The sequence below is a fragment of the Amphiprion ocellaris genome, chromosome 5, assembly GCF_022539595.1.
Source record: "Amphiprion ocellaris isolate individual 3 ecotype Okinawa chromosome 5, ASM2253959v1, whole genome shotgun sequence".
Lineage (NCBI taxonomy): Eukaryota > Metazoa > Chordata > Actinopteri > Pomacentridae > Amphiprion > Amphiprion ocellaris.
The window spans coordinates 5,381,362-5,393,530 of NC_072770.1; the positions used below are offsets into that span (position 1 = coordinate 5,381,362).

Sequence of the window (12,169 nt, forward strand, 5' to 3'; positions counted from 1 at the left end):
CATCAGAAGGCAGCGACGTAGTGTTCACTCGTTGTCATAGTTACAGTGACACTGTGCCGCTATCTCGCGATACAGAAATCTTTAACAAATCCGTGGATCCAGACTACAAGCCACATCACTGCCAAAATCTAATCACTTGGTCCTTGTGTCATTTCTGACCTTCCCTAAAAATTTCCTATAAATCTGTTAGTCCGTTTTTGAGTAATGTTGTTAAACAGACAAACCAACGCTGGTCGTCACATAACTCCCCCGTGTTCCCTGGCAGAGTAATTATGTTACAGCATGTTAGAAATGTAGTCTTTTAGGTACATTCCAGGTAACCATTTGTGTCTATTCATTAGAGCAGCACATTATATTGTTTCAGCACAGACATTGCAGTGTGAACATGTGCAGTAGTCACACTGTAGGAAGTCTGATGTAAAGTAAGAATATTTCACACTTCATGCTAAGACTTGTTTTTCTGCCTGAAACAAAGAAAACATGCACGTGTCTTATTTTCCATGACTGCTCTAAAGGAGAAGTCTGTCTGATAGTGAATTATTTAATCCGATTTGATGGTCCTTGGATACACGAATTTTTTTACTTTATTAACAAGACATGAAGTTAGTTGACATGAAGGCTCTGCAGGTACACAAATGACCGAGGAAAAGGAGAGACACATCGGAAAGGAAGATTTGGGTGCAAAAAGGAAATGCAACATCACTTGTGGGACTGCACAATTACTCGAATAATGATCATAATCACGATTTTGGCTTCAGACAATTAAAATACAACGATCAGCTGTGATATTAAAATGCAGGCACTGCTCATAGAAAACAGCCCATCCAGATAAACTCTCTGGGTTTCAACATTGGTAAATCTGCTATTAGAACACCCTATTTAGATTTTTCTTTGTCAACTTTGGTTGCACAGCTGTCGGAGTAACTGAGTGGAGACTAGAGGCTTCTCTGTGCACAACTACCTAGCTAACTGCTACCACAGCCTGCATGTGAGGTGCTACATTACATTTTAATATCTACAGATAAGCAAATGTTTAGCAAGTGAGGTGCTCCGGGCACAATTTTATTGTTTATTTTAATTTGTTTTCCAATATTATGCTACCCCACTATCTATCTATCTATCTATCTATCTATCTATCTATCTATCTATCTATCTATCTATCTATCTATCTATCTATCTATATATATATATATATATATATATATATATATATATATATATATATATATAGAGAGAGAGAGAGAGAGAGAGAGAGAGAGAGAGAGAGAGAGAGAGATAGATATAGACATATATAGATATAGATATATATATATATAGTATAATTCCATACATGACAGTATGCCGGCTGACTCTTGAAACTTTGTGTTGAGTGATCCATCACAGTGAATGTCTTATTTGCATAACTCTCAATTATTTTTGTAATGCAGTTACTACCACGCAACACTGACAAAATGTGATGTTCGCTGCAGTAAATGAGACAACATGAGTAAGACTGATAAATGATGCTAGAATGTGTGGAAAATAAAGACACAAATGGCTTCCTGAAACTGTACAAGCAATAATTCAAACGTAACACATCGCTGGCATTATCATGCAGGTCCTTTCATAGCTGCAGCTTCAGCCCAGCTTGTAAATAAACTGAAAACTATTTCTTCTCCAAAACCAAATAGACTCTTCTTTTTTTCAGTAATATAACATGTGATGCTTAACACGTGTTAACTGCGTCATCTGAACCTTATTATTCATGGTAATAATAATTTCTTAAAACAAACTAAAATACAGGTTTTTAACAAAGTCAACTGTAGGAACAACACAGCTCTGCCCACGTCAAGTGTTTCTTGTTGCAGTTATACCAAAATATCGAAATTCACAGAGGTGATTCCTTTCAGAATTTTGAATCCATCTATTTTTATTGGTTTGGTCTGTAATATTTTAGTGGCTGGAGAACAGTGAAAATGAATCACTTAGGTATTGCTTTACAAACAGAGTTCTGCATACTGCCCTATCCTCCCCACTAACACCAACAGCTGTAGGGAAAACGCTGGAGCACATTTTTGCTTTATAATCAAAGGTGCAAAAAAAAAACAACAAAAAAGGAAAAGCAATCAATATAAAAGTGCTCACTGTCTTTGGTAAGTTACACATAAACATCTATCAACATAAAGATAACCAACTTATTAAAGCTTAATTATTTACAAACTGTTAGCATATTTTCTTTGTTTTTTGTTTATGAAAAACATTTCAGAATCACAGTCAGTCTCTTGTTAGGGGTAAATGGGACTGATATTGGATTTTCTCATTAAAGGTGGAAGCTACTATTTGTTTCTTCCACACGGCTACTTTCTACTGTTTTGCATTCACAGGTTTGTAGTTAGGATGCACTTTAATATTTATTCATGCCTAATGCTTTGATTTGGACTTTTTGTCCTAACATCTCAAAAAATTATTACTTTCTTTGGAGACTGTAAACATCAATTGCTAAGTTTCCCTTAAACATTTTAATTCACCGTATTTACATTTTAAAGCTACCCATTTAAGATAAAATTGCAGCTTATGTTCAGGTGACCATTGGCTGTCTAGATCCCCCTCAGCGTGAGTCTTCCCCAGCCTCAGCCTCTCCTGGTGGGAACAACAGTTTCCTGAGGATGGGTGCATAGAAGGGACCAAAGACTGTTCGGTTGAAATGGACGATTCGCCCAAAGGCCGTCCCCAGCTCAGCTAGCTCAGCACTCACCAGCCTGAGGGGAGCAGACAACTCTGGACTCCTTTTAGCGGGGCCACCCTGCAGCATGGCCCGAAGGAAGCCCTGTACTCTTTCTCCTATGTTTGATGGAGAGAGGGAGGGAGAGAAGTCAGCGCTCTGCACCGGCACACATCCAAGTTTAAAAGCATCCACATGGACAAAGATAACCCAAACTCATTGGCATCAGAATGCACCTTTCTCCTGTTGGATAGAAATGTGGCATGCTCAAAATGTCACCATTCTACAGAGTAAAATATACTAACCTTTCTTAATTGACAGATTTTTCTGGGTTGTACTCGAAAGGTATTTGTTTTTATCTGCCCGATGTTATCTGATTTGGTTAGGTGTTGCACGTGACATTATCCAGCAATAAATTCTCTAAAACATGATCATAAAATCGTTTTCCCATTTGTGTTTTAGAGCTTAAACAGTTCATAAATTACATTATAAATAAGGGGTCAACCAGTATTACTTTGCAAGGCCAATATGTGATATTAAGAAGTGAAATTCCTGTTTGTCAGAATTTGGAATGACACAAACTCCAACACAAATCTTTATTTACATGCGTTTAATTAAAAAAGGACTTTTCATCATTTATCCTTCAGTGGTGATAAACTGTTACTTGTGACGTATAACTAATCAAATAGATAATGCTATGGGCAGGACATTGTTCCACACCACAGAGTGGTGATTATAGATAGAGAGGCGGCTACATCAGAGTCAGAGTAACTTTTTGTTAACCCTTTGATGCACAACATGGGTCAAAAGTGACCCATATTCAATGGAAAATAGGTATCTCTTGACCCATGTTGTACATCAAAGGGATAAATAAATTTATTTTGTTGGGAATTGGCTAAAGCAAAATAACAGTAACAATAATCATAAAAATGCAGAATGTCAGCTCTGATAATCAGCTTGCCCAATAATTAGTTGATCCCTATTATAAATATTACAATATATGCAGTCGAAGCAGTCGTACAGAAATACAAATATATATAGTGTGATTTTGATAACCAATTATTGAAGTATTATTTCAAATTGAATGCATTACATTGTTTCCCCCAAATCATCAAATCTATAATCTGCATCCTTGATGTCACATTTAATCGCAGAACATTTTATTGTTTTTGAGCTGGTTGGAAAAAATGGGTTAAAAAGGGTTTTAACATGACCTTTGGGAAGCTATGATAAAATATTCTATTCAAGAAAAAAGGGTGAAATTAATTGGTAATGAAAATAATCTGCAGCAAGTCATGTTTCATTTATCCACTGAAAATGGTGGATCTCCAAACAAGACATTTTTACAGCCTAAAATATACTCCTTTTTCCAAGTAGCTTTTTTGTCAACCGTAAATATCAGATTTTTTTAAAACCACACCTAAAACAAAAAGTCATCAGCATCCACAAATAAAGACTTGAAAACCTAAATCTAATGTGTGGAATGTGGATTTGTATCATTCCTCCCTATCTGTTCTTTTGTTAATAACTGATCTACTCTTAGGTTCATAGCTGACCTGTAAGCGTGCGAACAGGGTTGTTTTGCTTCCACAGGTCGGATATCTGTCCTCTCAGCAGGTCCTGGTTCTCCTGAGGCAGTGCTGCTGGTCCCTGGGCGCTCAGAGCTTCAGTCACCTGCTGCACTACCGTCTGCCCAACACCTGACAGGGCCTCTTTCAGGTCAGCATCACTGTAATACCAGAAACCAGGAATGCACCAGTTAACAGCAGGCTTCCACAGATGTGTACTGGGTCACAGTCCTATGAATTTATTCATTTACACAGAATGCTAAGTAAAGAGTCATGGGACTCGCTGGAGTAATGACATGTAGTTGTCTCAATAGGCATTTAGATTAAAATTAGATTTTAATAACAGTGATTAAGCAAGAAACAGCCTGTGCTACATTTTATTGCAGCTTTGGCCACAGTGTAAGCAGGCCTTGAATATCACAAGCTACTGTTCCACATTTATCCACTAATCATGACAGGGCTGCTCTTGAACAGAAAGAATGAGGTTAGCAGGATCTGTTCTGACAAGCTAGTTGCCAGCTGTCACCTCCATTGGTTTCCTTCTCATACAATACCTGTTCCCCATGACAGCCAGTACATGCATCACCACATCCTCCTCTTACCTGGTGTGACTGCCCTCCAGCAAGGCAGTGACGGACTGCCTGAGTTTACCTACAAACCCCTGCATGGTGAAAACGATGCCTCCACACTGAGCGCTGGTCAGGAGCAGCACCGATGCCTCCAGAACCAGCATCTGGAGCCGCTGGCCCAGAGCATCCAGGCGAGCTCGGTCCATCAGCACAGTCTGTGGAGGGCAGGTCAGGGTCATATGTCATGTGGATAATCACTGGGAATTTAAAGCCTAAAAATGAACCTTTCCAAAGAAAACCAGCAGCTGAAAGTTGCACTTAATAATAATAATAATGGATTAGATTTATATAGCACTTTTCTATTAAGGCATGCTCAAAGAACGTACAATGAATCCATTATTCATTCACTCACACATTCTCACTCTGGTGGTGGTAAACTACATTTGTAGCCACAGCTGCCCTGGGGCAGACTGACAGAAGCGTGGCTGCCAATCCACGCCTACGGCCTCCGACCACCACCAACATTCATACTCCAGTGTGAGTAGCTGCACTGGAGGCAAGGTGGGTGAAGTGGACACAACAGCACATGACTAGGACAGAGCGGGAACCGAACCGCCGACCCTTCGATCATTGGACGACCCGCTCTACCACCTGAGCCACAGCCACCCCTCTTGATACTGTATATGTGACTCGCAAATGGGATAATTCTGCAGGTAGCAGAAGGTATGTGAAAGATGGCAGAGAAGTTCAACTAAATAGAAAAAATACAAGTTATAATTTGCTTTATAAATTAAAAAATTTATGTAGTCAGCTGAAAGGTCTAACCAGTTAGCTAAAAGCAATGGATAAAAGGATAAAACATGCTAAAAGCAATGTGTAAAAGATATCCCCCCTACTAAAATCACAAAAATAATATGCTAGACCTAATGGATAAATGGCTTATTTAGTCAGTTAATTCTAATAGATAAATCTGTGTTTTTTGTTGCCAAATGAAATGGATAAATCATTGAAATACTTAGCTGAACCTAATGGCTAAATTGTTGAATTTCTTTCTAAATTGATATTTGGTAGATTTAGTTCACCAAAATGCATACATAAACTGCTGAATCAATGTCTCAAAAGAGCAGAGTTGATAAAATGTTAAAATAGATAACTATAGTAATGGATAAATAGTTGAAAAATGTAGCTTCAGTCATTTCAAAGCGCTGCATACGAATACAAACTTGACCAAATCACTGGTGTTAAAACATTGCTGTACTGTGAAGCTTAAAATCACTTTAACTGGAGACGTTTGAAGCACATCAGATGTGGATTAATGAGTATTTGAGTTCATGTGACAAGGCTGTGTGGGTACATCTGATAAAAAAGGTTTGGAGCCGCTGTTTTACAAGAGCTCTAATGTGTTGTCAGATGCTTTAACATGCAGCAGGGTGAGCAGGAGTGCATAGGGAAACTAAATATTCCCTCATAATCAATAAAATATCACTTGGCGTAATGAAAGGCGCAGGGAGAGGTAATTTTTAAGGCTGCAGCTGACCTCGGGATATTTCTGGTCCTGCCGGTCCCAGTGGAGCAGATGCATGTAGGCCCGGCTGAGGACAGCGGTGGCACTGAGAGGACCTCGGCTGTCAGGACCAGAGGAATCAGACTGAGCTGTGAATGCCGACGCCTCTTCTGACACTGCTGCCTGGAGCCAAGCAGCAGTATTGTCCAGAGAAGCTGAGGAAAATTGTGAAATTATGAAGAAATACATATGAGATAGAAGGAGTGTCACTGGATTTACCACAGGAGCCACAGTGTTTTCTTCAACAGAGATAAGTAATGAGGGTTTAAGAGTCTGATGAAAGAATATAGGAAGAAAACCAGTTAAATGGTGTTTGCAGCATACTTTATTGATTCTAACTCCAGCAATTAAAAGGTTTTGTTCAAAGTTCAGACAAATAACTTAGAAGACATGGTTAATCAATAAGTCAGTGACAGACAATTATCTGCAGCAGGATGGATATTTGATTATGTTTAAGCAATTTTTGAAACAAACAATTCTACAGTTTTATTTAGCAGAAACTTCTCTGGTTTCAGCTTCTTAAATTGTCAATATTTATAAATTGAACATCTCTATACTCTGGACTCATGATTGAACAAAACAACTAGAAATGTTTAAAAGACAAAACAATGAAGCAAGTAAATACTTAGCAGATTAATTGTTAACAAAAGTAATTAATGGTTTCAGCCCTTCCAACTCTACTTATTTCCTTAATTATTCTGATAACAAAATACATATTTCAGGACAGTGACTTTTCAGTAAAAAAGACTATCTGAAGTTCTCATAAGGATAATTAGTGTCCCCACCTAACATGACGACGTCAGGACCAGTGGCCTGTCACTGAGCCAGTAACTATGATTAGCCAGCTCTACTTAGAAAGAATACCTGAGCCAAAAAAGCCAGAGTTCAGTGATTGGTTGTCCTGCTCCTTACCTAATATACAAGAGGCTGAAAAATGGTTGGATGGCGCTTTCGAGTGACAAGGGTCAGAATTTATTTAATTGAAATCTGAAATATCCACTGAACATAAATGATACACTCTCAAAGTCACTTTTATCATTGATCACTCTCACACTATAAAAAAAGTTGGAGACTGAAGCACCCTGGAATTAAAACCGCCTCACCTGGCTGGTTGTCCAGGATCTGCTGGAATTTGGCTCTCTCATACTGCACAGCCTGCTGCATGAGATGAGGCCTCAGACTCTGGATAGTGAAGTTAACCATGTCGGTCTTCATGAGCCCCAGGACACGGAGGATCTCCCTGAGGGAAGAGCTTTTATTATTATATTATCTAAAAAGTTTCATGAAATATGCACTAATTTAGCCTCTCTGAGTTTTTGCAGAATTTGAGCAGCAACGATAAGAAAAGCATGATCCTTAGTTCAGTTTTAATCAGAAGTAACTGCAGGTATGAATGAGAAAGTGAACATCCCATTTTCACACTAACAAAAGATGCATTGAACTTTGATTAAAACTCCACTTCTCAGTAGAAAATTGATGAGCAAATGTATACGAGGTGCAATCAAAAAGGTCAGATTCCTTGCCTATAACAAGCAAAAACTAAATATGATTGATATTTCGCAGCCATCTCCTTCAAACTAGTTTTCTTCTGCAGCGATACACCACCCCAGGCACAACTGCTACATTTGGATCTCTCCCTGGAAGCCCCCTTCTGTAAGCATGTCCAGCACAGTGTGAAAAGTGCACTCAGTCTCCTTGATTGTGTCAAAGGGGCGACCCTTCAACCTGAATTTGATTCTGGGGAAGAGGAACGAAATCAGAGAGGGCAGCCTCATTTGGTGAAGAGCAATGATTATTGGTGCACTTCAAGAAGTTACAGAAGAACATGAACTATACACCGACAGTCTGACCCTGGGAGATGAATTCACAACCAAATGAAATTCAAACAAAATAACAAGCATGCTCTTTGTCACACTGCTGACCTGATGCCTTCCTGCAGTCTAGGAGACTGTGGGCACTGGGAGCAGTGCATGAGTGCACAAGGAGACCTCTATCAAAGGTGGCCATATTTTGTCCTTTTTTATAGGCGCAGTATTGGAACTTCTTGGTCACTCCTCAAATTTAGATTTGATTTACATGACGTTTGTTGCAATAATGTGGGTAAGCAGTGATACTAATACAGAAATGCAGTTGGCTGCATACTCTGGACTTGTTTAAAATGCACAACGAAATACATGGGTCACTGGGTTTACTGAGCCCATGTCGGACATAAGCCTAATCTGTAAAAGCGGCGCTACCTCAGGAGCTCCACAGGTTCCTTAAGGTCCCGCAGTGCTCCGACCTCTGGGTCACGCACAGGAGCACATAAAGACGCCATGGTGTTGATGATGAATCCTGCCAGCCTGTGGAGGTCCAGAGCTCCGTGATCGACCTCCTGCTGGATCAGCTCCATGTCCAGCACCTCATCCAGCTGAGACCGTAGTCGGACATGACCGGGCATGAGCAGGGATTGAAGCATCTAACGGGAAACAAAAGCTGTGTTTATTGTAGTTTGTGTTTGGAAATTTCTATTTTATCCTTCCTTTTATCTACATGTTATGAAAAATATATAGAAGTTCAGCTCCATAATATTTGACATATCTCATTATCAGCATCAGGAAAAACTGTACCATTTGTTTAAAAAAAAAAAAAACTAGACGTTTTTACCACACAGTTTTCTCCATTTGCAGTTCAATCATTGGATTTGGGCTAGTTTGACCAGTTACCACATCCATACACAAAAAATGCTAAATTTACTTATTTTTCTGCCTCTTATTTAGAGATTTGGTTTATTATTATTTTTGAACTAGAGAGTTAGGTAATATGTCGATGATTTTAAAAAACGTTTTACTCATTTATCAAACAAAAATACCAAATTAAATCTTAGGTTGTGCTGATTTTTCTCAGTTTGATATTGCTGTAAACAAATTATCTTCGAGCTTTGTTTTGTTAGAATAAAAGGTATTTGAAGAACTGAATTTGGGATTTTAGATTTTCTGACAATTTAAGGACTAATTCTTAACCAAGTAGCAAATTAAAAAAAACATACACTACCAGTCAACAGTTTGGAGACACCTTCTCATTCAATGCTTTTTTAAAAATTATTTTCTACATTGTAGATTGATACTGAAGACATTAAAGCTATAAAAGAATGCATATGGGATTATGTTGTAAACAAAAAAGTGTTAATCTTCAGTAATAATCCACAATGTAGAAAATAATACAAATAAGTAAAAAGCATTGAATGAGAAGGTGTGTCCAAACTTTTGACAGGTAGTGTAGTTGCTAAATAAAATAAGGGATAATTTCAACCCTGAAAATGAGTACTCTGTTATTCAGTTTTGATCTTCCAAGTGGAGGTATCGGATCAGTACTTACAGTTTTGACCTCATGCAGCAGTATGACAGCATGACTGTAGTTTGGAGGATCACTGCTCAGCTGCTCCTGAAGACTGTCCCAAAACGCCCGGTGAACGACCTCTGTCACTCTGTCTTCCAGGCTAAATGAGGACAAATGTTTTAAAAGACAGCTCAAAAGAGTCTAGACTCTCACTTAATTGAGGAATAACCAAGGTCACTTTAAGCTGTGCCGGTGTTTTTCTTGCCTGCCTGTGGGAGGGCTCCTGGGTTTGAAGCAGAAGTCTCGGTTCACTAGTATCTCATGCGCAAGGCTCAGGTTGGAAACACAATTTTCCAGCTCCATCAGACTGGATAATGAGGCAGTGGGTGGGCTCCCTGACACCACAGACAGGACACACACACCCATAGATAATTAAAACTGCCACCGTGGTAATAATTCAATTACTAGTGGTCCCTGAACGTGCCTGAAAACAGTAACGGCCATAATAAAGCTCCATACCTGTAGGAGAGTTGAGTTTTTCCAGACAGGGAAGGTCAGCGGGGGAATCATCAGTGGCCTCCTCTCTCTGATTTGGCATTTCAGCAACAGTCTAAGACATTTAAATCACTCATTAAAGTGGTTAAACTGGTACAGGCATTTTCCACTTTTTAAATGAACGGAAAAAAATAATTGAGAAAACAATCTGTTGACCAACTAATGTTGAAAATAATTACTTGTAGCATTGAAGGGAATCTGAATTAACCAGCACTCTATTCGAGTTTATTAAAGTGACCAGAAAAGATAATTTTACCGTCTAAAATAACCGTTTACCGGCTATATATTACAATAAAAAGCCTTGATTGTCATTATACAAGTACAACAACATTTACTATAACATTGTTATTTAAAATGTATAAATAATGTTACAACTGATCAAAACGAACATTTAAAGAATCAAAAGTCAAATTACTCATTATGCAGAATAGCCAATATCAGAATACTGTGTATTACTGGATTATAGTATTATTTCAATGACTTTAAATGCTGCTAGTTAGATCCCCCTGGATCAATAAAGCCCATTTTAATCCACAAATCAGTTTATTCATTTGGTGCACATTTAAATTTGCAAAGTACCTTTTACTTTTAATATAAATTGATAGAGAGAGAAAAAAGATGCTATACCTATTTGCAACTAAAGTGACCTGGAGTAACAGAAAATGGAAATACATAAACTACCATTCAAAAGTTTGGAGTCACTTGGAAAGATTCTTATTTTCAATGAAGATAACATTAAATTCATCAGAAATGCAGTCTAGACATCGTTAGTATTGTAAATAACTATTCCAGCTGTAAACGGCAGATTTTTAATGGAATATCTCCATAGGGGTACAGAGGAACATTTCCAGCAACCATCACTCCTGTGTTCTAATGCTACATTGTGTTAGCTAATGGTGCTGAAAGGCTAATTGATGATTAGAAAACCTTTGAGCAATTATGTTAGCACACGAATAAAAGTGTGAGTTTTCATGGAAAACATGGAAATTGCGTGGGTGACCCCACACTTTTGAAAGGTAGTGTATCAAAATTATACTTTAGTGCAGTACTGGAATACTTTCCATCACTAAAGAAAAAAAAACTATATTTACTATGCATAAAATTAGCAAAAAAAAATGCTCACCTAAATATGACATTTTTTTTTAAAACAGCAACAACAACAGAAGCGTAAACGTGCAATATAATGAAAATAGGTCACGTTTGAGAATTGAACTTACCTTGTGTTGGTATTTTAATGACTTTGTTTTGAGTTCAACAGACGAAACATTTAAGTGGTCGGTTTGTTTGTGCCGTTTGAAAACCAGCTCCAAAAGTTCAAACCTGGGCCAAACCATTCCTACTCAGATATGGGGGGAGCTTAAAAACTACAAACTTTGTTAACATGTAAACACATCATTAAAAACTTTAATATTCGGCTGTGTTATGACACAAAATGTACCTGTAAATGCAATAAATGGTGACATTTTAGTCATTTTTTTAGATTAAATAGAGAAAAGGGCGGTGATTAGTTTGGTTTGGCCCGTTCTCAAATCAAAACAATGGGCGTGTCCCTACTGTAACTTTCTGCTGCTCTCCGCTTGTCGTTAGAAACAAAACTCACTCCACCTGTTCCTTGTTTTCATTGTAAAAAACACAAAACAAATGGAAAGTAGCCAATGCGTTTGAATACAAAATCCATTGTATAAAACAGAATTATACGTGTCAGCTGGAAATGTCCCGTTTCCTAAAAAGCAGAGACTTCGAGATGGCACCGATATTCCGGATATACAGAACAACTGAAACGCATTTTTCAATGTCACACTGTTGTTTACAGGGAGTCACTGCTCATAGCTATTAGTTACACTAGTTAATCTCTTACACTGTGCTAATATTTTTTAAAATATATTAAATAATT

The 12,169-nt window shown here is 38.0% G+C and overlaps 1 protein-coding gene across 1 annotated transcript; it reads right to left on the reverse strand.

Moving 5' to 3' along the window:
* Window positions 1–1,883: 1,883 nt before the first annotated feature.
* LOC111580043 (T-complex protein 11-like protein 1) lies at window positions 1,884–11,629 on the reverse strand. Its single transcript, XM_023287601.3, has 10 exons — window positions 11,493–11,629; window positions 10,240–10,330; window positions 9,986–10,115; window positions 9,760–9,880; window positions 8,640–8,860; window positions 7,506–7,642; window positions 6,376–6,557; window positions 4,872–5,053; window positions 4,258–4,430; window positions 1,884–2,820 (listed from the first exon to the last, which is right to left on the reverse strand). The coding sequence occupies exons 1-10, from the start codon at window positions 11,607–11,609 to the stop codon at window positions 2,588–2,590; spliced, it is 1,587 nt and encodes a 528-aa protein (XP_023143369.3). The 5' UTR covers window positions 11,610–11,629; the 3' UTR covers window positions 1,884–2,587.
* Between the last annotated feature and the right edge of the window lie 540 nt (window positions 11,630–12,169).